The 26,126-nt window shown below is 44.6% G+C and overlaps 2 protein-coding genes across 3 annotated transcripts in view; one reads left to right on the plus strand and one right to left on the minus strand.

The window, feature by feature from the left end:
* LOC135918614 (uncharacterized) overlaps positions 1–26,126 on the minus strand; it is an 87,030-nt gene that overhangs the window by 2,571 nt on the left and 58,333 nt on the right. The window contains exons 2-4 of the mRNA XM_065452229.2: positions 14,072–14,283; positions 10,409–10,479; positions 8,523–8,708 (exon numbers count right to left, since the gene is read on the minus strand). Coding sequence (XP_065308301.1) covers positions 8,523–8,708; positions 10,409–10,479; positions 14,072–14,135 — 321 coding nt within the window. The 5' untranslated portion in view covers positions 14,136–14,283. The remainder of the gene's footprint in view (positions 1–8,522; positions 8,709–10,408; positions 10,480–14,071; positions 14,284–26,126) is intronic.
* LOC135918622 (glutamate receptor ionotropic, kainate 5-like) overlaps positions 23,589–26,126 on the plus strand; it is a 57,042-nt gene continuing 54,504 nt past the window's right edge. For both annotated transcript variants that reach the window (XM_070538620.1, XM_070538621.1), the window contains exon 1: positions 23,589–23,884. In XM_070538620.1, coding sequence (XP_070394721.1) covers positions 23,849–23,884 — 36 coding nt within the window. In that variant the 5' untranslated portion in view covers positions 23,589–23,848. The remainder of the gene's footprint in view (positions 23,885–26,126) is intronic.

Genomic DNA, 26,126 nt, shown 5'->3' on the forward strand with positions numbered 1-26,126 from the left:
AAAACGTCCGAAAAATGGCGCAGTCCGAAAAAATGAATGCATATCTTTTACTACCATTAAAGGCTCAAATCGCCACAGGCACGTCCGAAAAGGCCTACCAGCGCGCTTATTAGGCATATCGGTGCCCGTACTGTGATAGGAGATGGTGGATGGACGCGTGTATAATTAAGGAATAGGTACTGTGTCCCGTGACAATTGCCCCTTCCCACGCTTGCTATGCTTCACCGCGTAAAACTTCTGTATTCAGGCAAAGATGACTTTCGGGAACAAGCATTGTGCAACGCGCCGTACTTTCCGAGCTTCCAAGCCATTCGAGGCCCACAATGACGGAGTCGGTGCCATTGCTTACAGCGGCGAATTTTTTCAATGAGAAACACGGCGCCGGACGGCAAGAAGCTTAAAGGGACACTAAAGTGAAATATGATTTCTTCTGCATCTTTAAATTACCGTTCTACAACAACAAAAACACCACTCTTACCACGATAAGACGGTTGGTAAGCCAGAAAAAGCGCAAGAACGAAATACGGGTGGCGACGCCTACATGAGTTCCCGCATTTGGGGGCTGTGACGTCTTGAATTTTGATGGCATCTTCTAGGGTCTACTAATTATATATAGCGGTACAGATTGACTACGTTGCGTTCTAAAGGAACCAAATATTAAACATGGCAAGTTTCAGAAACCTTTATTGAGCCAACACGGCCGAAATGCGAAAACATACTTTGGGATCCCTGACGTCACGCTGACGTACCGCTGCGAAATTCAAATAAGGATACTTGGACCTTCAGTTCATCATCTAATATTCAAACTATTTTTTTGAAATGACTGCCTGCAGGGTTCTCAAACAATGCTCAGTTAGCCTAAACTGATTTATTGTTTCGTTTTAGGGTCAGAGGCCGAAATTCCCTGAGTTTTCCCTGAGTATTCCCAGACTATTCAAAATCCCTGACAATTCCCGGTTTTCCCGGCTTTCCCGTTTGGTAGACACCCTGTAACTTATGCGCGTGTAATAGCCGCATAAAGTTCACAAAACGTTCTTAATTTAGGACTTATATCTACACTGAAGATAAAATGAATATACAAAGCAATGTTTACAAAATATAAACAATTTCATGTAATCCTACATGATAATTTGTCGTGACATGCACTAAACATTGGTGCATCGCGGAATGAGCATAAATCACATACTACGCACTCTACCTGTTTACTCTTTGTCCTCATTATGTGTACCTAACGTATAATTACTTTGCAGTCAACTTACGACTTACATCTACTGCAAGGCTTTGTTCCTCAGTAAATACTTTGTGATGTTTTCCAGATTTTGTCCACTTGTTTCTGTGTGCGCGCGCGTGTTATTGAAATAGTTTATTGCTTCCTTTAAACAACAAAGCCCCCCCCCTCCTCCTCCACCGCCCGCCACCTCTCCATGCAATGCCTTGGCACTTAACATACAGATGAATGAAATGAAAAATACCAATTGTGTCAAAGTGGGTTTCTTCGTTCACGATCGATGGCCTAAAGGAATAGCGGACACAGAAACAAGGGCAAACGCAGACAAACAAAATAAATAAAAAATAAAAGACACATTACACTTGGGAAGTTACCGCATTCTAAATGCTAAATGCTCCGGACAGGCCGCCATTGGAATCTGAACCTGGCAACGTTTAACGTTAGAACGTTATCTAGTGAGGCGAGTCTAGCAGTGTTATTGGAGGAATTAGAGGGTAGTAAATGGGATATAATAGGGCTCAGTGAGGTTAGGAGGACAAAAGAAGCATATACAGTGCTAAAACGCGGGCACGTACTGTGCTACCGGGGCTTAGCGGAGAGACGAGAATTAGGAGTCGGATTCTTGATTAATAAGGAAATAGCTCGTAACATACAGGACTTCTATAGCATTAACGAGAGGGTGGCAGGTCTTGTTGTGAAACTTAATAAGAGGTACAAATTGAAGGTAGTACAAGTCTATGCCCCTACATGCAGTCATGACGACCAGGAAGTCGAAAGCTTTTGTGAAGACGTGGAATCGGCGATGGGTAAAGTCAAAACAAAATACAGTATACTGATGGGCGACTTCAATGCCAAGGTAGGCAAGAAGCAGGCTGGAGACAAGTCAGTGGGGGAATATGGCATAGGCGCTAGGAATAGCAGAGGAGAGCTATTAGTAGAGTTTGCAGAACACAATAATATGCGGATAATGAATACCTTTTTCCGCAAGCGGGTTAGCCGAAAGTGGACGTGGAGGAGCCCGAACGGCGAGACTAGAAATGACATGGACTTCATACTCTGCGCTAACCCCGGCATCATACAAGATGTGAACGTGCTCGGCAAGGTGCGCTGCAGTGACCACAGGGTGGTAAGAACTCGAATTAGCCTTGGCTTGAGGAGGGAACGGAAGATACTGGTACACAAGAAGCCAATCAATGAGTTAGCGGTAAGAGGGAAACTAGAGGAATTCCGGATCAAGCTACAGAACAGGTATTCGGCTTTAACTCAGGAAGAGGACCTTAGTGTTGAAGCAATGAACGGCAATCTTATGGGCATCATTAAGGAGTGCGCAATAGAAGTCGGTGGTAACGTCGTTGGACAGGAAACCAGTAAGCTATCGCAGGAGACGAAAGATCTGATCAGGAAACGCCAATGAATGAAAGCCTCTAACCCTACAGCTAGAATAGAACTGGCAGAATTTTCTAAGTTAATCAACAAGCGTAAGACAGCGGACATAAGGAAATATAATATGGATAGAATTGAACAGGCTGTCAGGAACGGAGGAAGCCTAAAAGCAGTGAAGAAACTAGGAATAGGCAAGAATCAGATGTGTGCGTTAAGAGACAAACCGGCAATATCGTTACTAATAAGGATGAGATAGTGAAAGTGGCCGAGGAGTTCTACAGAGATTTATACAGTACCAGTGGCATCCACGACGATAGTGGTAGAGAGAATAGCTCTAGAGGAATTCGAAATCCCACACGGAACGCCAGAAGAAGTAAAGAAAGCCTTAGGAGCTATGCAAAGGGGGAAGGCAGCTGGGGAGGATCAGGTAACAGCAGATTTGTTGAAGGATGGTGGGAACACTGTCCTAGAAAGATTGGCCGCCCTATATACAAAATGCCTCATGACCTCGAACGTACCGGAATCTTGGAAGAACGCTAACATAATCCTAATCTATAAAGAAGGGGATGCCAAAGACTTGAAAAATTATAGACCGATCAACTTACTGTCCGTTTCCTACAAAGTATTTACTAAGGTAATCGCAAATAGAATCAGGAACACCTTAGACTTCTGTCAACCAAAGGACCAGGCAGGATTCCGTGAAGGCTACTCAACAATAGACCATATTCACACTATCAATCAAGTGATAGAGAAATGTGCAGAATATAACTAACCCTTATACCCTTATATAGCTTTCTTTGATTACGAGAAAGCGTTTGATTCAGTCGAAACCTCAGCAGTCATGGAGGCATTACGGAATCAGGGTGTAGACGAGCCGTATGTAAAAATACTGAAAGATATTTATAGCGGCTCCACAGCCACCGTAGTCCTCCATAAAGAGAGCAACAAAATCCCAATAAAGAAAGGCGTCAGGCAGGGAGATACGATCTCTCTTATGCTATTCACAGCATGTTTTCAGGAGGTATTCAGAGACCTGGAGTGGGAAAAATTGGGGATAAAAGTTGATGGAGAATACCTTAGCAACTTGCGATTCGCTGATGATATTGCCTTGCTTAGTAACTCAGGAGACCAATTGCAATGCATGCTCACTGACCTGGAGAGGGAAAGCAGAAGGGTGCGTCTGAAAATTAATCTGCAGAAAACTAAAGTAATGTTTAACAGTCTCGGAAGAGAACAGCAGTTTTCGATAGGTAGCGAGGCACTGGAAGTGGTAAGGGAATACATCTACTTGGGGCAGGTAGTGACCACGGATCCGGATCATGAGACTGAAATAACCGGAAGAATAAGAACTGGCTGGGGTGCCTTTGGCAGGCATTCTCAAATCATGAACAGCAGATTGGCACTATCCCTCAAAAGGAAAGTGTATAACAGCTGTGTGTTACCAGTACTCGCATATGGGGCCGAAACCTGGAGGCTTACGAAAAGTGTTCTACTCAAATTGAGGAGGACGCAACGAGCTATGGAAAGAAGAATGATGGGTGTAACGTTAAGGGATAAGAAAAGAGCAGATTGGGTGAGGGAACAAACGCGAGGTAATGATATCTTAGTTGAAATCAAGAAAAAGAAATGGGCATGGGCTGGACATGTAATGAGGAGGGAAGATAACCGATGGTCATTAAGGGTTACGGACTGGATTCCAAGGGAAGGGAAGCGTAGCAGGGGGCGGCAGAAAGTTAGGTGGGCGGATGACATTAAGGCCCAAACAATGAAACGTTCCTTTCCTTCGAGCGCTTCCTAACCTTACGTGAGGCTTCCTTACAGCGAAGGACCGATGGAGGAAGCAAGCATACTCTGAAAGCTCCCTTCACCCGTCCTCACGTAAGGAGGGGTTGCCGCCATGCCTGGGTTCGAGATTATCTCTTAAAAGCTTTAGGCGAACACCAGAACACCCCTATTCAATAAAAAAGGTTGTATCGTCGCACAATCTCTAAGTTGATGAGCTAATATAGAGAAGCGTGGACGCTATTTTTTAGTTTTGTTTACTAAATCTAAAGAAGCAGTGCATTACAGTGCGAAACTTGATGTGCTCCAGCAACGCTGGCACGCCGGCGTCGTGCAACGCCTAGCAACGCTTCCATACCGCACGCGTGAATGAAACGAACGTGCCTGGCAAAACGTACCGTGCTCGCGCTTCTCCGAAGGTGGGCGACAGCACGCACGCGCAAGCAAACGTCACGTGGTTAAGCAGTGAGGCGAAGTGCTCGTTCAGGGCCAGGAGCGGCGTAAGGACGCATGAAGGTAGCTTGGCCCAAACAATAAAACGTTCCTTTTAGGGGTGTGCGAATATTGAAATTTTCGATTACGAATCGAATACGAATAAGACGAAGAACTCTCTTCGAATATCGAATCGAATATCGAATACATGTGTAGTATTAAAAAATTGCAAGAGAGGTAACAATAGCTTTATTACCCTTTTAAAAATAACATTGCATTTTACAAGGTTGCTTCAAATTAAAGAGGTACTCAATTATAGATAACGGACTCAGGTAATGCCCTCAGTCAGGTAAAACGCTTGTTACAGATTGTCGTGAAGGAAAATTAACTGCTCAATATGGCCAGAAAGTAAACGCTCTCTATGCACTGTCACATTTCTACCGGTAGAAAAGACTCTTTCACTAGGAACTGAAGTGGCAGGGATCGCCAAGTACTTCCGGGCGAGTGCACTTAAAAGCGGGTACCTGAAGCGGCCAATGGACTGCCACCACTCACAAGGATTCATGCCCCTTTCCAGAAGGGGCTTTTGCGCGTAGTCTGTACCTTCCCTCTCAGGGGCAGATGCCAAATGTGTCTTCTCTTTGTTCATCACTAGATCGTCAAAAGCATTCCATACACTCGATGCCACCAGTGGACACGAAGTCGACGCTGGCACGGCGGTGTCCCCATGGTGTTCCACGACGGCTTCCTGGAGCTCCCTTGTCACAAGGTTTTTCAGCCAGATCATTTGACATGATCATCTGATGAACTGTGGCCATAAAGCGCGGATCAAGAAACATGCCTAGGCTGGCCACTTCATCAAATTTCCACTCCGCACAAAGAGCCTTGATACATCTTGAATCAATGTTAGCAAACCCTGAGTTGCCTTTGCAACCTTCAAGGCAATGGGGCATTCCAAAAATAATTGGAATTATAAAGCTTGGTGAAAAAGAAACCGAAACTGATCATGTCTCAAATGCCTGAAGCAGATAGACTGAAACAGAGCATACAGATAATGGCAACTCAGGGTTGCAAAGGCAACCCTGAGTTGCCTTTGCAACCTTCGAGGCAATGGGGCATTCCAAAATAATTGGAATTATAAAGCTTGGTGAAAAAGAAACCGAAACTGATCATGTCTCAAATGCCTGAAGCAGATAGACTGAAACAGAGCATACAGATAATGAGCGGATCATGCGAAGTTCTCAGTTAATAAACATGTTCTTAGGAGAATGCGGAGCAAGCATACAATTGGTTAATTGCTCAATTACTCGCAGTCTATCCGAATATTCGCCGTTTCCACCGTTATTCGGCCGTCCTCGGATATTCGTGAATTTCCGAACATGCATTTCTCGAATCGAATACGCTTCGAATATGGAAAATATTCGATTCGTATTCGAAATTCCGAATATTCGCACACCCCTAGATCCTTTCCTTCGAGCGCTTCCTAACCTTACGTGAGGCCTCCTTACAGCGAAGGACCGATGGAGGAAGCAAGCGTACTCTGAAAGCTCCCTTCACCCGTCCTCACCTAAGGAGCGGTTGCCGCGTGCCTGGGTTCGAGATTATCTCTTCAAATCTTTCCGCGAACGCCATTATTCTATTAAAAAATGTATCGTCGCACAATCTTTAAATTGAATAGCTAATATAGAGAAGCGTGGACGCTTTCTTCTAGTTTCGTTTACTAAAGTTAAAAAAAAGTTGCGCATTACAGTGCAAAACTTGATATGCTCCAGCAACGCTGGCACGCCGGCGTCTTGCAACGCCTAGCAACGCCTAGCAATGCTTGCATGCCGCACGCGTGACTGAAACGAACATGCCTGGCAAGACGTACCGTGCTCGCTCTTCTCCGCAGGTGGGCGACAGTGCGCATGCGCAAGCGAATGCCATGTGGTTAAGCAGTGAGGTGAAGCGCTCGTTCAGGGCCAGGAGCGGCGTAAGGACGCATGAAGGTAGCTTTGGAGCTACCTTATGCTGAGGAAGCACCAAGGAAGCCTTCACCGAGGGCCCCTCAGTAAGGAAGCTTTCAGAGTGACATAAGGTAGCCTCACCCCAATGAAGACTTCCTTAGTGAGGTAAGGAAGATTTCATTGTTTGGCTTCTTATGCTGAGGAAGTACCAAGGAAGCACCAAGGAAGCCTTCACCGAGGGCGCCTCAGTAAGGAACTTTTCAGAGTGACATAAGGTAGCCTCACTGCAATGAAGGCTTCCTTACTGAGGTAAGGAAGATTTCATTGTCTGGCCCTAAGACGTTTGCAGGGACAACATGGTCACAATTAGTAAATGACCAGGTAGTTGGAGAAGTATGGGAGAGGCCTTTGCTCTGCAGTGGGCGCAACTAGGCTGATGATGATGATGATGATGAAATGCTGGGTGTGTCTTTTCTCAACTGTGTTTGTCGCGGTTCCTGCGTTCAGCTGTTCTTATATACCAACACTAAGGAGAGAAATTTCAGGTTAGATTGGTAGTCAGTTTAGGCATCTGTTCTGGCTTATAATACTTTCCGAGCTTGATAGAAATTTCAAGGGTAAAAAAACTGATATTTAACGAACAAATGCAGGACAAGCTCTAGATGAAAAATATTTGCGCTGGAATGGCTAGCACACACTGCACACATTTAAAGCAGAACTTACTTGAATTCAAATTTCTAATGCATAGTCTACAAATACAGCAAAAGTTTCCATTGCTTTGTCCTACGAACACATGCTTTCAAATAAGATGGTTTGCGCAGTGCAACGTTTCATATACTCGTTTGAAACATCGGAAATCTACGAGTGTAGAACATTGGACGTTGCAACAAAAGTCAAATTCCATTGAGTCATGGTCGCAAAATTTTTATTTAGGAGGTGAATCCTAAGAAGGCGGCAGACGGTAAAAGTACCATTAAAAATTCTAGAAAAATAAAATTCACCGTTGCTTGGTTCAGCCAAGACGTAAAAAAGAATAAGAATTTTATTCGTTAGCTTATATACGAACCAAGTTTCTCAATTATGACATCATCTTGCGAAAAAACTTTTGAATAGCTGATATAACTACGATGCAATAAGTGCAATGAAGGGTACCATAAAAAATAACCTACTTTCCGTACTATAGCATAAATTTTGCGTGTGCCGACTTTTCCTTTTGCGTATTTGCCGCGTCTGTTCTACCGTTACTCCGGTTTATTATTTCTGCACTGTATTTATATTGTCATGCCCCCTCACATAATACTATTCGGAGTCTGTGAGGTATATGTAAATAAATAAATGAGGCAGCAGTTTATATTTACGGCGTTTAATTTCGTAATATAGTAGGCACGTCTAAAAAACAGAAAAAGGTCCAAGTGTACTTCCAGATTCTTACCGTGCTAAAATGCGCAGCGAAATCAGATAATAAACTATAATAATACCCAGCCTAATGATCGACCAGGGGTCATGGTGATGCCAATAAACTTCAACCAAAATTCTACGTTGCAGGGTAACGCAGTGCGTGTGGATCACTAACCATAAAAGTTGTTTTCAATCTAAGCCTATACAAGTACACCGGAAAATAACGTAATGTTTTTTTTTTGCTGGATGAATAAAAGCAGCAAGGCGCGCTGACTGCAAGAAAGGGCGCGTGCAGACGGTGCGAGGACCGACGTGCTGCAGTAACTACAACGCGGTCCGGCTCGACGACGTACCTCAGTCCGGCGCCTGGAATTTCCTGCTCGACGCTCGTTGATGGGGCTGCGATCACGTGCAGCGCGGTAGGGAGTGATGGGAGTGCAAGGCTGTTTTACGGGAGAGTTTCTGAAGGTCTGGAAGTAAACGTTCCCATTGCATACGTTTATTGACGGCGCCAGGTGTTGAACAGGTCCATCCACCTGCTGTTGGAAGGAGCAGAAATTATGCGTAACACTTACAGACACACACAAAAAGGTCTAGATGCTTATTATTAGTGCTAGCATATATATATATATATATATATATATATATATATATATATATATATATATATATATATATATATATAAAACATAGCCATAGCAGCGAAATGTGTAGCTTTTATTAGAAGCAATGATGATTGTATTTGTAGCCCCTTTCATGGGATGGTGACGCCTCTGCGGGCCTCAAATTTTGCCGGACGAAATCTGGTGATTCGATAATCGCTATTTAAAACTACCCTATTTTTATTTGACGCCATAAAGTTCCGCATTCTGTTGTTTTCAAACCACCGATAAGTACAAAGCAAAGTTGGGGATGATGCCAAGACTTCCCGGAAAATTGGGCATGGAAGAGTATTCTTTCACAGTCGCACACAACTCTCATTAAAAATTTTCTTTTCTTTTTGTTTGCTTTTTGGCATATGAAATGTTGACACAAAGTTTTTTTTGACCTCTGAAGGTGTGTATTTGTGGTGTCCAAACAAAGCGGTGCTTATTACAATTTGATAAAATAAAAGAACATAAGGTGTAATCATAAATAATAAATGTAGTACTATTAAGCAACATTTACAAAGATGATTTAAAACCTCGAGAGTTCGCAGAAATATCTGACTGACACCACCGGTAGAAGATGACTACATGAGAACCGCAAAGCGCAAGGAGATGCGTTCTGGTGTTTGCATCCACCACGCGGCGAACCGACTTGTAAGGAGACCATACTTTTTATCGGTCACGTTTACCAATAGCTACTAAGTAGGGACATAATACAGTGCAACAACACAGTCACATAGAGAAAGAAATACATGGACATAAAGTCACGTGCTCCTCCTTTCTTCATTGCCTTGCCACTGTGTTGATTCTTTATAGTTTGCACTTTAGCGAGCACCAGAAATCGATGGAACGACAAACGATAGGCGTAACATTAGGAGACAGGAAGACAGTGTTGTGGATTAGTGCGAAAATAGCCGTAGCCGATATTCTTGTTGACATTGGGAAAAAGCAATAGATTTGGGCACGACGTGTAGGACCGGTGGTCAACATGCCGATAGCCACTGTAGTCGGTCTCTAGTTTCTGCCCAGTTATTCAGCTCATTTTATATTCGTCTATGGGGCCACTGTGCAAAAGACAGGTTTCTAAAAGGCTTTAAATAGAGGGACAATGTTTAAAGTGCGACTTATATTGCGACAGACAGAATACAGCGTAGAGGACATTTTAGAAATTTATGCAAGTCTTAATTCGCAGGTGAGCATATTTTTATTGATGCTCCTCGTTTTCTGTGTGCGCTGAATAAAACACCAGCTGGAAACTTGCAACTATCTCAGTCTCCGCTTCTTCTCGACGGTATTTGCATGTTTTTTTTTTTCTGCGAACGTCTTTCTCGCCATCGTATAGCCAGCTAGCAGTCGGCTTGAGGCAGTCTTCAGTAGCATCTGTTCTTGCCATGCAAAAGATTTGAAGATAGCTTTTTACAATGGGCGGTAATCTTTATTTGGATAACGTTTAAGCAGGACGCTTTAATTAAACAGTCAACCATTAAGTAAACTGATTTCGTCAATTTATATTACCATACCTAAAAATGAGATGTTTGGAGTATGTTCTTTATGCTCAATATCGAAGTTGAGTACAGGAAGGTTCTATGTACCTTGTTTTGTACTTGGGAAGGAGACCTCTCTTGTGATGGACTGGATCCAGCGTCGTCGAGCGGGGACTCAACTGCATGACAGCAGGAACACAATAACGCATGTCACTGCTTAGGTAAAGAAATGCTGCACATTATTTCCGGCCGGTTGTACTGTGATTGACATAAAAACGTTTACAGCGCAAACACATGCAACCACAAAGTAAGGGACAGGACACAAGCGCTGACTGTCAACTAACGTTTATTAACGGAAGACAGGTGCCTTATATAAGGGGAAAGGCATAAGGGAAAGGGGAAGGGAGTGATACAATCGGGGAAAATGATGATGCGCATCGATAAACGAACGTGCCAGCAGTCAACGCATTCAGGCGCGAAGAAACAAGAAAACGATAAAACTAGACAAACACTAACGTTTACAGCGCAAACACATGCAACCACAAAGTAAGGGACAGGACACAAGCGCTGACTGTCAACTAACGTTTATTAACGGAAGACAGGTGCCTGTATGCACACGGAGTTGCACACGGAGCCTGTATGCAACGGAGTTGGTGCATACTGTATGCAGTATGCACCAACTCGCCCAGAAAGAAGTTTTAATGAAGTACCTTTTAATGATGTACTGTGATTGATGACACAGATATTTGACGAGCGTTTTTTTTAAAACAAAAGTGCGCTTTAGTAGGACTCCAGCCCACTACCGTCTAATCGTGTCATTGAACTTACGTCAGCCATGACCCTCAGTGAAATCTGGATCAGATGAAGAATGGCTGCAAATTTTTGCGCTATACTCGGCATCAAGTTCGTAGCAGTTGTGGCGCATTAGACTAAGTGTTTTTTATGTTTATGAGTTTTTCGCCCCACATCTGCCCCCAGGGCGGTGGAGTCTATGCGCATATTTTGGATGCCATGTGCGCAAAATGAAGCGAATGAGGACGATCCTGGGTGCATCGCAAAGTAGTTCACGAGATGATGGAGCTGCCTGCTTCAGAACCTGCTGCGGTCGGCACTCAATCAGCTCAAAGCTGGATGACACTCTAAAGTGGGTTGACAATTAGAAGACACCAATCCTTGGCGAGTTGATGCCTCTTTTCCATATAGGGTACGTCTATTTCTAACCTCGAGCTGCTTCTAGCCTCTATCGGGAGCCCATCCAGGAGAGAGTATAGTCTAAAAAATGTGGCAAAACTGATGATGATGGTGGGACTGACGATTATGCATATAATTTGTTCCGAGAGCTCCACCGATGACGAAAATGTTGATCATGACGATTGATCCGCTGGTGCTGCCGATGCTAAAATGTTGACAGAAAGTTGGAAGGCGATTTAACGTCTAGTTGACGACGATGAAACATCGCCTAGCACGGCTCTCAAAATAAATTATATCGTTCACACACCCTGCACTACCCTACCCACCCCCAACTCACTCAGGAAGACACTCTCTTTCATTGACTTCAAGCAACGCTTGAGCCGCCTCCAACTTTTTTTTTGTCCTGTTGGCTCACCCCCTGGGTGGTTAGCGCAAGCCATATTTTTGCCAGCAGGCTTCCTTTCCACAGAAAGGTAACAGAGGTGACCAGGGCTTGATCTTGTAATGGCTTTCGACAACATTGAAACGCATAGTTCACAGAAGTAACTAGCATTTATTGGTTTTGATTGATTGATTGATTGATTGATTGATTCTGAAGCTTTGTTTATATCTTAAGGATTACACTTGCGAAAGCCTGCGCACAGAAGCACTGGAAATACACAGTACGTCTGTGAACAACGTAACATCCTTTGATACCGTGCTCAAGGGAAAAAAATGAAAAGCAAGCTCCGCCTGACGGTGGGAATATGGAAAATTCCGAGGGCTCCTATTTTTCGGAACCACCTGTCAGCAAGTACAGCCCAGTATGGTTATATCTGATCAAGAAACACTGAATTATCACTTCTGAAGCCATTAGAATTTGGCATAATATGCTGGCCTGGGGAAACATGTTCTTTCTATAGATGTTTGCGCGAAGTGTCACATTGCTAAAAAAAAACTAAGTTGAAGAAATTGAGTGGTTCCCTTGACTTGAATGCGGATTGAGCGTTACGTTGAAGAGCGAATCAGATTACAAATTTAACTGCACACTTTTAGCTACCGAGCCCCTATATTTTTTACGAGTAGTTGAGAACAGAATAATATTTTTGCTCTGCATCGACTGCACGGCAGGTGTGCTGCATTATAAGGAAAAAGTTAAGATCTGCGGACAGTAGGGAGCTTTCTCTTGTTTGGTCCACCAATAATCTTTTTCTTTTAGACATGCTTTAAAATTGAAAAAAAAAGAAGCTTCAGCATCAAGCAAAAATCTGTATAAACAAGCAGCAAGAAACAATATCACACTTCCAGGAGCTGCACTATCTATTCAGACATATCATAAAGAAGACAAAATGGATGCTTTATGCACTTTCTTGAAATATACCCTCCATATGCGAGTACAGGTTTTTGCAATATCTTCCTAAACATTGTGGCAGTATGCTGTAAAGTAAGTAATCGCATTTGTCTACTTCAGTTGCTCTACCAGACGTAGTTCACAGAAATGTGCCGAACACTATTTCTTTTGGGGCTGACTTCTGGATCTATAACATTCGTGCTTTAATTTTTTCCTAAGCTTTACAATTATACTCATGAATGTTATTTAAAAACTATGAAGCACGGCTGAGCTTCCTGCGATAGGTAGGCTTTACCTTTGCATTCTAAGTGCAACAAATTCATTTTAATAGTTCTGGTGAGTACCTAATGGGAGAATTTCTACGTCTGACGAGTAGCTGAATAAGCCAAACGTAGTTAGCTCCAAGCTAAAGCCTAATCTAAAAGAAGATTGAATAATTTATGTCGAGACCAATTGGAAGCGGACTAACGGAATATCAACGGCTTCTTATGCAAAGCGTCACATTTCGCACTTTTTTTTCTTAGTAACCTGAAAGAAATATGGAGGTCACGTAGGCTGGAATGCAAATTATGTGTTATTTTTTGCTACAAATCATAATACGCCTTTGACACCCTGTAGCCTCATGACGGGATTTCGCCACTATACTACATCACAGCCCATACCTTGACGTCATGTCGGACGACCCGACATGACGTCACAACCACGTTCATTCATGGCAATCTCCGAGTCACAAAGCAGCAGTCTGCACGAGGAGCTTTGGATGAGGTTGCGCACTCTAAGAAACATATCCCATGTGCACATTCATTTTATGCATGAAAATTTCAGTCACCTCGAACACTGGCTGTTTTAATGGCTGCGACAACATGTGAAGTTAGCCTGATCTTGCACAGTGCGAAAATCTGCTGATACAGAGGCATTCCTCTTGTGCCGGGCGCCCACATCAGTTTTTGTAAAGAGCCGACAAACTTAACCTACAGGTATGGCAAACGATGTGGAAACAATTACGCATGTTCTAACTTTTTATAACAAATATCTTCAAGTGCAATTAAATTCAATAAATTTTCGCACACGTGGCGTAAATAATTCTAGAATTTTTAACCTCACATTTGAAGTTATTTCTCAGGGCAGGTAACTTCACATGTTTCTACAACCCCTCGAAAAAAAAACAAGCTCTAAGGGCGAGCGAAAAATTCACGTGGCAGTGCGGCACAGTATCGTTATAAAACTTCGACTTGCACAACCTCACATACCCCATTCGCTGTCGGCACGAGGAGATCCACTTGGCTTCACGTTCACGGGCTCCACTTGCGACATGACGAACGCGCGCACAACTGGGCTGCTGGCTGAATGCCGCGCACCGGGCCCGCACCTGCTGCACACGGCACACCGAAGCTGACGCAACTAAGACGTGCGGCGGGGACCAATCGTATGGACTAAACGGCAAGACGTCACGGCGCCGCGTCTGTAACGAAGAACCAATCACTGCGTGCGATGTGCCAAGGAGCGTTTTTGGCGGGAAAAACATGTGGCGGCCGTGTCTGGAAGCGCAGCTAGTGCTGCTGGCATGCATACGTTTGATCGCGTCTTAAGGAAACCGCGAGAGAGAGAGAGAGAGAGAGAGAGAGAGAGAGAGAGAGAGAGAGAGAGAGGGGAAGTGCAATAGACGTCGGCGCGGCGGAGACGGGTCGCATCCTGCCTGTTTGCAGCGAATGCCGATTGCAGCAACAGGGCCAGTACCACTACCTGGAGGCAGCACATGCAAATGTAGTGTAGGCGCCGCAAAATTGCATTACGAAGTGAGGCAGAAGCGTTGCTTAGGCGGACGCTTACAGATGGTTTTAAAAACCTGGTACGCAGGTGCGTGAACTGCGGCGGTGATTGTTTTTCAGCCGGCGTGTAAAAATAGTTCATTTCTCGCTATCGGGGCGGTGGAAGTTTCGTGAAATACGATACCAAATGCTGAAGGCATGCAACATAGTGCACCGAAACGTCCGCGTAATTGGTTATGTAATTGTCAAATAAATTTCGGAGCCTTTTTGTGCTATTACCGGTGGAGTTCGTGCCAGTGCCGTTGCTGCAAGCGATGAATGAATAAATTGAAGAAAAAGAAAGAGACCGTGGCGTCAGTGGAAGCACCGATTATTGTCAGTGGTCAGGACCACTTTATCGTCCGATATCTCCCTGTATTTATATCGCTGATTCGTAAGAGATTTATAATTATGCGTCTAGCTTAGAAAAAAAGAAATTTAGAAATAAAGCAACACACACTCACTCAGCCTCAGAGACAGATGCACGCATGCGGTGACAACAAAAAACACCTGGCGCCTTAGTGTGTTCACGCTCACTTGTGCGTATCCCCTAAGTTCTGCAGTCGAGGATATTTTGTAGCTAATAACAGGATCTCCTGAAGTGTAAGGTTTTGTAATATGGTGGCGGGTTACATCTCAAGCGTTTGCGTGCGAGTCTCCGCACGAGAAACGTCGCGCGCGGCTTTCCGGCTGGCTACCGTGTATCTCGGTATAATGTCGAATATCTCTGTGGTGTCGAAGGGTGACGCCTTGCGTCAGCTGCGCATAACCGCGCGTGGCTTGATTTGTAGTGAAAGTATTTCCTTCCTCTTCGAGAGTAATGCGACTTGAGTAGTGGTAACATGGTATCTGCTGCAGGCGGTAAATGAAATCTACATATATCCGTCAGCCTCTAAGTCATGAATGACACCCAGGGCCCACACAAGTATAAAGTCTCTACTCAGGCAAACATAATTGGGGCATCGTTCTGGCTGTAGGAAGACCGTGCCTCGAGAGACGGTTAAGTACCGCGTAGACCAGTGGCGAAGAACAGCTGTTCTTCGAAATGGTCCTATACTACCACCCGTAGCTTTCGCACTCTGGGGTATATTGCTCTATTTGGCTGCTTAGATTGTTCTGCAATGTTGGAGAAGCACCACAAAACGTAGTTAGCGCCATAGGCACCCATTAAGGGGGGGGGGGTGTCTCCGGGGCCCGAGCGCCCTCCCCCCTCCCCCCACCTAACGTGCCATTGCCAGAGTTTTGTCACCCAGATCATTTGAGGCTTCTTTCGACTTGCCTCGACCTTTTAACGTAAAAATTTATTGTGTCTAATAGCTTACTGCATTATTGTTGACGCGGACGTGCACGGATTTTAATTCAGACTGCTTTCTTTCTGCAATTCTTAAAGAAATGAGAACAAGCGCATTAGAAGTACCAGTGGCGGCTGCCTATTCTGTAGTTTCGCCCATCAACATTGTTTTAAATTTCAACTGTAAACACCATGCACATACATAGTATATCAAAATATATACACAGGAGAAAGATTATTATATTTTTTGAAGAGAAGGAGGCAGCACATTAACAATTATTTCTAAAGGTATGTATAGCTTATGCCTAGAGAATAACCTATATGTATGTTCCTGTATGTTCTTGTATGTTCCTGTATGTTCACCTTGCTTCAAAACGCATTGCGCGTTTTTTCGACCCTAAAAGAGAGAAAAAAAAAAACTGTAGACTTTTTAGTGACGCTTTCGGCATAGTCTTTTATCAGCGGCGTGTGAAATGATAACTAAAGTAATGTTTAACAGTCTCGGAAGAGAACAGCAATTTACAATAGGTAGCGAGGCGCTGGAAGTGGTAAGGGAATACATCTACTTAGGGCAGGTAGTGACGGCGGATCCGGATCATGAGACGGAAATAATCAGAAGAATAAGAATGGGCTGGGGTGCGTTTGGCAGGGATTCTCAGATCATGAACAGCAGGCTGCCATTATCCCTCAAGAGAAAAGTGTATAATAGCTGTGTCTTACCAGTACTCACCTACGGGGCAGAAACCTGGAGGCTTACGAAAAGGGTTCTACTCAAATTGAGGACGACGCAACGAGCTATGGAAAGAAGAATGATAGGTGTAACGTTAAGATATAAGAAAAGAGTAGATTGGGTGAGGGAACAAACGCGAGTTAATGACATCTTAGTTGAAATCAAGAAAAAGAAATGGGCATGGGCAGGACATGTAATGAGGAGGGAAGATAACCGATGGTCTTTAAGGATTACGGACTGGATTCCAAGGGAAAGGAAGCGTACCAGGGGGCGGCAGAAAGTCAGGTGGGCGGATGAGATTAAGAAGTTTGCAAGGACAACATGGCCACAATTAGTACACGACCGGGGTAGTTGGAGAAGTATGGAAGAGACCTTTGCCCTGCAGTGGGCGGAACCAGGCTGATGATGATGATGTGTGAAATGCACGTGAATTATACGTGCCTCAGCATCGCTTCTCTTTCCAGTAAGCAAAGCTAACGACTCATCGACAAAAACACTTCTAATAATTTACCACATTTATCAGGGAAGGAAACATCGTCACCTGCATGCACAGGTCATAAATATATACAGGGTGTCCCATAGGCACTGACTAGGGGAGGCTCCGGTCCCCGAGCCCCTTCAGAGTTTTTTGGAGAGAGTAGATCCTGCCCCCCCTCCCCTACCCCCGGCAATGACGAAGCACGCTCCTCCTCACTCCCCCAAAACATCTAAAATGTCATTACCAGAGTTTTGTTACCCACAGCATTTGAAGTTTCTTTTCACTAACCTCGATCTTTTCACTTCAAGTTTTATTGTCGGTGATTATTGTTGCATCATTGTTGGCTCGAACACGCACAGCCTTTAATTATTAGTTCTGATTTACTTCTGCAAATCCTGCCATAGGGGGACACGGGCATTAGAAGCGCTCACAGCGGCTTCCTCATCCGTATTTTGTCACTTCAACATATATTGTTTTAAATTTCCACTGTAAACAGCATACACGTACACAGTACATAATATGCACACAGGACAAAATTTATTATATTTTTTGAAAGAGTACGGAGGTGGCCAATTAAAAATGGTTTCTAAAGGTATGGATAGCCAATGCTTAGAGAACGAATATGTTGCTATATGTTCACCTCGCTTCAAATTACTTTGCGTGCTTTTTTGACCCTGAAAAAAACCTGCAGACCTCAGTGACCTCTTCGCCAGAGTCTTTTATCAATGGCGTTTGAAATGCACGTGAATGATATGTGTCTCAGTATCGCTTCTCTTTCCATAATACATGCTAACGACTCACAAAAAAAAAACCTTATCTCATAAGTTACAATATTCATTAGGAATGGAAAAATCGTCACTTGCATGCAGAGGTTATATATATATATATATATATATATATATATATATATATATATATATATATATATATATATATATATATATACATATATATATATATATATATAGTGTGTCCCAGCTAACCATTATGTACTTAATAAAAAAAAAGAGCAATTGCATTACTCGAAGAAAACCAAGTGCATATTGTTTCCGGTTCAGTAGAGTAGCTGCCAGGAAGAGGAATGAACGTTTATTGTAAGAAACAGCGAGAAAGTGTCCTTTCTTCGCCCTAGGTGGGCGGCTCTCTTAGTCCAGAAAGCCGTTGGCTAATGCTGCAGCCCGAGCCCGGTCCACCAGACTTCGCTGATCTTCCAGGCTCTGTGCCTTGAACATAGTCTCCCACGTTTCTTCGATCGCTTGTAGCGGTTCTGAGGCATCATCTTCACTGTTTTTCTCGCGGTGCGGGCACACCAACACCATGTGTGGTAGCGTGTCTGGTACGTCACAATACCGGCATAGGTATGAGAATTTGGTGGGGTGCATTCAGTGCATGATAATTCCATGTACATACGTATTTGTTTGTAGTCTGCGGAGGGCGGTGGCTTCTTCCTTGCCTAATGTTGGATAAGGTGGAGGATATTGTCTTCTTTCCAGTCGGTAATGTTCCAATATTACGGCGTAGTTGAAGGGAATGTCCTCCACCCTCGTCGCTTTCCGGAGACCGTGCGGCAGGAAATCCCGGCTGGTATGCTCTCGGGCAATAGCATGTGCTGCTTCGTTTCCTGCCAGGTGTTCGTGGCCTGGGGTCCATGCGACATAGGTGTCGGGTAGTTCTTGGCGTCTTGTTATTTCTTTTAGAATCTTCACTGCTGCGGCAGAAATTCGGCCTTTTCGTAGGTTTCTACATGCCGTTTGCGAGTCGCTCAAGTTGATGGCTGGGTCTTTGCACGTGGCGGTGCCAAGGACGATGGCCACTTCCTCCGCCGTTTCTGGATTTCTGGCCGGTATGGTGGCAGCGATTAGCTTCTTCCCTTGGTTGTTGGTCACGGTAATTGCGTATGCTCTTCTACCTGGGCATTTTGCCGCATCTGTATATCTCGTGTGGGGGTTCTTTGAGTATTTCTTGCTCAGTGCTCTAACTCTTGCTTGTCTTCTGTCTTTGTGGTATGTTGCATGCATGTTGCGAGGTATTGGAGCCACTGAGATAGAGTCACGAAGAAGTGGCGGCAATCGGGCTTTCGCGTCTGAGTCTGCTATGAAGTTTTCGCTGTATGCGAGCTTGCGAAGTACGGCTCTGCCTGTTTGAGTCAGTTTAAGGCGTTCCGGCTGGCTGGCTCTGTGCGCTTCGCTCATTTCTTCCCAGGTGTTATGGAGGCCAAGTTTGAGGAGTGTCGTGGTTAAGGTCGTACTGGGGAGTCCTAGTGCGCTCTTGATTGCATTTCTGATGATGATGTTGAGTTTTTCAATTTCAGCTTTCTTGAGGAGTAGACACGGGGTGCCATATGTGATCCGGCTTATAAGGAGTGCTTGGATTAATTGGGCGGTTTCTTGCTCTTTAAGTCCTCTTCTTTGGGTGGTTATCCGCCGAATGAGATGGGTTACTTGTGTTAGGGTCTTTTGAAGCTTCGGAAGTGTAGCTGCCCCAGAACCGTCTTTATGTATTTTGAGGCCAAGGACGCGGAGGGAGCCAACTTGAGGGATATCGATTCCATTGAGTCTGACGTTGGGATCTGGAGCGAAGTAGGCTGGTGGTCTTGCCCGGGTCCTTGCCTTGGGTATAAGTAGCTCTGATTTTTCGGGGGCGCACTGGAGACCGCATTTTGAGAGGTACTGTTCTATCTGATGGACACACATCAGTTTTTGCTTCTGCTTTTTGCGTAACTTCGATTTATTTCCTGTCAACCAGCATTTACTCTGCATGTTCAATAAACTTTCATTTGTTAGTACGCCTCAGTCTCTAGCAGAAAGGTGTTCATTCTTTTTACAGTGAAGCTGCATATGCCTAGGCAAAACACTCAGGGTCCGATCCCAAAAACCCTAGTGTAGGGGTAGGAGCCATTGTTTAGGGGGGTGTGAGCCATTGCATTCGTCTTGCATGATGGACGGACAAATTTCTTGTTGTGTAGACATAGAAATGCTTATGCATTTCAAGCGCACATTTATCTACGTATTATTGCAGGGAAGGGACACAGAGGCGAACGGGGTTAAGACAAGATCATGAAGTCATTATTATCTCGCAGCAAAGGTGTGGTGGGCCATTGGCTAGACCGATAGTGACGTCGTTTCTCTCTAACAGCAGAGCGCGCGTGCAGCAGTCTCTCTCCGACTTCCCGATAGGTTCAAAAATGTGTCCCTGTATTTAATTAAATGAAATGTGCAGCCCCGGTGTGTCACTTGGTAACTACAGCGCATAACCGAGTCATAAATATTATGATTAATGCATTACAAAACACAAATACGCAACATAATTCAGAAAGACTTTGATGGACCCACTGGATTAACACAATGAACCACTCATTGCACTTTCCAGGATGGTGATCTTGCAAAGCGCGATGTGTGGCATTCCAAATAAACAATGTGATAAACCCAAGCCAAACGTAACCTAACCTCATTAAAAAACACAAACATAACCAATAATATAGAAACACTTGAATAAACTATTGGAATTAACCCAGTCATAAATACCGGGCCGCACATTTCAGCTTCGCTGGTTTACCATCTGTACAGGGTGCATGGGCAGTAATGTTTTCTGTTATTGTTTGTTAAGTATTGTATAATGTTGTGCCAGTAAAACATGTTGGGCTAGTTGGTGGAATATACTGGTACTGCTTTTTTTGCTGTCTTTCTTCTTAATGTTGTCCCCTTCTTCCTTTTGTAACAACTTTTTTATTCCCCCTCGCATAATACTCCAACCTTGCAGGCTGCGAGGTATCTAAATAAATAAGTACATAAGCACGTCATTCATTCGTCTGCATACACCTCGCACCATTCCTTGCTCAACAAACGTCACTGTGTTGATGTTTCGCAGCGTGCATCTACATTAACTGCCGTTTGCGTTTCGGTATAGTTTGTGAACAGTGTAATGCATAACGATTACATGACATTAAGGTTGTGACCTATGCGGTGCATAAGCAAACCTTGCAAAACATGATATGTTGGATTGTTGAAAATGAGACAAATTGTATATATCGCAGTTACTTTAACAGCATTTAATTTACCACTTGACAAAAACTTCACATAGATTCCAGCACGTACAGTCGCGGACAGAATATTACAGACCATGAAATCTAAGAAAAAGCTGAATATCTCCGCAACCTCACAACACAATCTGGTATTTGCATTTTGGACCTCGGCTAGAATATGCTAACAACGTTGTCGTGGGCAGTTTTACTGGTTACTGCTACAGGCTGCTCGGGAATTGAACGTTTTCGGAGATCCCGTGGTCCATCTTATTCTGTCCACGACTGTACACTGAATCTGCACTTTTTTTGCTTAATTATGTGGTCGTTATTGCATGGCCACATTGTAGATATGAAAACAAAGTTAAATAAATTTATTTGTTGCAATATAACAATATGCGTAGATCACTGCGATTGCAACACCAGAACTTGATACAAACATGCACACTACAGGAAGCAGACAAATGCTCAGGACAAACTCCAGAATGTTTGCATCCTGATACTTACGAAAGTGAACAGTTTCATTCCATGGCTGTCAATGAGAGGGAGAAAGAAAACTTAATTGTGTTCGTGGAAAAAAAACCATTGATAAGCTTAGAGATACAGTCATTACTGAACACTTTCTAAATGAATAATTACAGCTTGCTATCGACATTGAAGCAGCCTTTCGTCAGCAAGAAAAGGAATCAGTTTTTCCAGCTCTGAACATTGAATTGCAGATAATGCAAGCAGGCATAAAATTCTGCCAATATAATCTGTTTAGGAATACCAAATTCGAATAAACATTCAGACTTGCATTTGTACTTTCTCTGGCAAAGCAATCTAGTTTGAAATGACTCCCATAAGCATGTCGTAACAATGCTGATCTGAATGCATGACTAGCTTAAGAAATCTGGATGATTGCTATAAATTACAGTGAAGAAACTATAATATTTAATAACATTATTAATATAACAATAATATTTATTTCCACAAAACAGGCTAACCGTGAGCGGTGTGCGAGGGTGAGCAGAAAGCTGAAAAATTCTAAGGCAAGTGCGCCTGCCGTGGGCCTACGATCCTGCATTATGAATAGAGCGCATTGATATGGTCTTTTTGTTAGAAGTTCCGAGTATACTACGAGCGCGAGACAGGACAACAAAGTGGACGAGAAGCGTGTCTTTTAGAATGCCATGTTACAACGTACAGGTTTCCACAAAAGTGACGGTAACTGCTCGAAACATTTGATGCGTCGGCTTTTGAGCATCTAGAATTATTTAGAGAGGGCTCCCATATATATATATTCGCAGCGCAAGCACGGCGATGGACGAACCAGGCTAGCGCTAAGGTTGAATTTCACAACACAATTTCCATTTTACGTCCAGTAATCACAGAGAACATTTGAGGCATCGTTCAGGGGCACACGGGGGCTTTCGGTTTGGTGCTTAATGTTGCGTTTGGCGTAAGAATACGGCTAGGATCAGGCACCACATATGCGCAATCACGGGCAATATACAGGCATCATTTCTCCAGAAGCTGACGCCGAGCACGGGCAGCGCGAGGATCTTCTTGAGCTGACACAACACGTGGCAGCCGAATTCCGAATACATGCATATTCGGTGAGAGTAGCTATATGAACTTGTCGATAGATCATCTTGTAGATTGTTGTAGCACAGGCAGAACGAAACGGTCATACAAGGCAGATGAGACAACACACAGCGTTGAACCACTTGCGAACAGCTGTTTACGTGCGCCATGTCGCACTGAACTAAAGAAACGGCCGTCGCGCACTCCAAGACAAATCTTAGCTAACGTTTTTAAATTAGTAAACGTGCGTATTATTTGCTTCTAATCAAGAAACGTCAATATTATTATAATGTAAACGTTTTATTCCTCACAATAAAATAATTATGCAGCGCGTGCCACAACACCTGGCAGTAAGCAACCCTGAGCGTCGCACCAGTCACATTGTTGAAATCGCAATGATGTGAAATGAGCCTTCGGAAAATCGCATTGCGACTCGTGCGACTGCACCGATTTTCGTCGTTCCAGCCGCAGCATGTGAAACAGCCTAAACGCGACTGCAAGACACATTAACACAGATGCACCGACACAGTAAAGTCCCCGTTACTTCAGCGCGGCAGGTTTGTCACAAACCTCAGAGTGCGAGTCTAAACTACATTTACCGACGGGTAAGCGGTACAGGCCAGTTGGTACAAACGACGTTTCGCAGCTAGGATGCCTCGGCGTAGCGACGTGCTACATGGAGTGACGAAAGGCGCGACTGCAGCGTCGATAGTTCCAGTGACAGCTTCCGCGGCCACATCGGCAAGTGCGCTCGCATAGGGAGCCGTGAAACTGAAGCATGTCTATGGACGCTCACTAGAACATCAAGGTAATATATGCTAGCCGCCTCACCTGGTTTGAAATGCACCACTTGGAGCTTCCAAACGCTGCCGCTGCTTTTGGTCGCCGACGTCGCCGCGTTGTCTGTAGCCATGGCGGTGCGTCTTCCGATACGCCGACGTTGTGAGTAGTGTTCTAGCAGGAGCGCATCATAATTTGATTTCTCCGTTCTTTCAGCGCATGCGCGAGGAGCAATGGTCGCGCGAGAGAAATGTGGGGACTTTCGGTCCTTGAGATTTCTCTTCGCCTAGGTACTACGGAGAAGAAAGTTGTTAGCTCCGTTCGTCCCTAGCCGAGCTGGCAACGCAATCGACAGAATGCGTGGCCGGCAAGGCGAAGAAGCCGTGTCCAAAGTGAGTTTGTTGCTATTTTGTTGCGACGGTAGCATATTAAATTTTTATTGTCGCAGGGGTATACGTTTGGATGTGAGGTGTCTTCTCGGATGACTTTAGTGGCAAAGCATTACATCGTGCCGATGCATTGTTCATTGAGTGTCGTTGAGCAAGGTGAGCGTACCGCACACTTCATGCCTCGGATATGTATACGTAACGAAAAGGTGTCAATATAAATTTGCAGTTGAAATAAAGCACCATTATAAGAGCGTACGTGCGCAATCGGTATGAGCGCCCGCAGCTAAATTATGTTGAATATGCCGCGAAGTGCGTCTCCTCCCCATTCTAGTTTTCTCGCAGCGTCCTCGCATAGAATAAAGAACAACTTTAGAGAAGGGAAACTGTACCTTTGGCAGTGGTTCGAAAATAAGCAGCGGCAGCGCATGGAACTAACTTTCGGGGACGCCAGATGACGTTGCTCAATCCGGAAGCGGAAGTGCAAACTTTTTTTTTTAGCGCAAAATTCAATATGGCCGTTTTTTGCCGGTCGCGTACGCTGGTACGTGCCGTGCTTGCCCTGCAGGCTATGCGGCATGCCTCAATGCCTTCGCTGCCGCTTAGCTGGTGCGTTCTAATTGCCAAGAGCCTCTACTGACGCCCATACAAACAAGCCACAAGTGAGTGAACAGAACGCGCGACTTTATTGGCAGAAGACAAGCAGTGTACATCCTCGTGCAATAGCAGAAATAAAATTTGCATGTCGAGATACGCTGGAATCATTGACGCGAGCTCGTAAACGGCTCACCGTCGTCGTCGCACGTGGTGGTCAGGTTAACGAGCAAGAACCAGCAGCGGAAACATATTGGACAGAGTGTGCCACTTATTTGCAGCGACAGTCGCCGTTAAAAATGCCCAAATTGCATTGCGAAGCAATCGGGAGACGCAGGCATCTGCTGCCGCAGCCTACACAGCGACATGGGCTACCCCAGATTTTAGCCGTTCACTCCTTTCCAACCTGCACGTTTCTTTTCTTTCGGGGGCCGCTAATGTGTGGCTCACACTTGGTGTCTCACATTGTCTCGCTATGGACAAGTCGCTTTCGTGGGCATCGCCTCCATCAGCTACTTTTGCGGGCCTTTCCACCCATGTAGCTATCAACTTCATACGCATCGGACTATGTAAGCACGTATGCTGGTCTCCGTTCATGCCTAATCGCGGCCGAGAAAGGCCAGAGGCACAATTTGCCCATGGCTGCAGCAGGAAAGGGTGAACGGGGAGCACGAATCACGGTGTGCGTAAATTGGGAGTCTATGTCACTGTGCAGACTGCAGGATCAAATTCTTACTTCGAGAGGCTGCTTCCCAGTTCAACCGATCAGGCCGCAATATTCGAAAAATATAACACTGCGACCATAATCAAGTGACATAACAGCAAAATTAAACAGCAATCAGTCACCGCATGAGGTTCAGACAATACATCATACATTGGCGACGAACCATATGGCAACAGTGAGCATTCACATACACGGGTCTCTTAGGGTACATTGAGCTGCCTACCTACAGGCGTAGTGCCCGACTTCGTCGCACGTGGTGGTCTACTAACGAGCAACAACCAGCAGCAGAAACAGATTGGACAGAGTGTCCCACCTGTTTGCGGCGACAGTCGCTGTTAAAGATGAGCAATTTGCAGTGCAAAGCAGTCGGGTGACGCAGGCATCTGCTGCCGCAGCCTACACAGTGACATGGACTACCCATCATTTTAGCATTGACACCTTTCCAGCCTGCATGTTTCTTTCTTTTGGAGGCCGCTAATGTGTGGCTCACACTTGGTGTCCCCCATTGTCTCAATATGGACAAGTCGCTTTCGTGGGCATCACCTTCATCAGCCACTTTTGCGGGCCTTTCCACCCAACTTCATACAGGTCCGACCATGTAAGCACTTATGCTGGTCTCCGTTCATGCCTAATCGCGGCCGAGAAAGGCCAGAGGCACAATTTGCCCATGGCTGCAGCAGGAAAGGGTGAACGGGGAGCACGAATCACGGTGTGCGTAAATTGGGAGTCTATGTCACTGTGCAGACTGCAGGATCAAATTCTTACTTCGAGAGGCTGCTTCCCAGTTCAACCGATCAGGCCGCAATATTCGAAAAATATAACACTGCGACCATAATCAAGTGACATAACAGCAAAATTAAACAGCAATCAGTCACCGCATGAGGTTCAGACAATACATCATACATTGGCGACGAACCATATGGCAACAGT

This window comes from Dermacentor albipictus, chromosome 5 (assembly GCF_038994185.2).
Source record: "Dermacentor albipictus isolate Rhodes 1998 colony chromosome 5, USDA_Dalb.pri_finalv2, whole genome shotgun sequence".
In the NCBI taxonomy this organism is placed as follows: Eukaryota; Metazoa; Arthropoda; class Arachnida; order Ixodida; family Ixodidae; genus Dermacentor; species Dermacentor albipictus.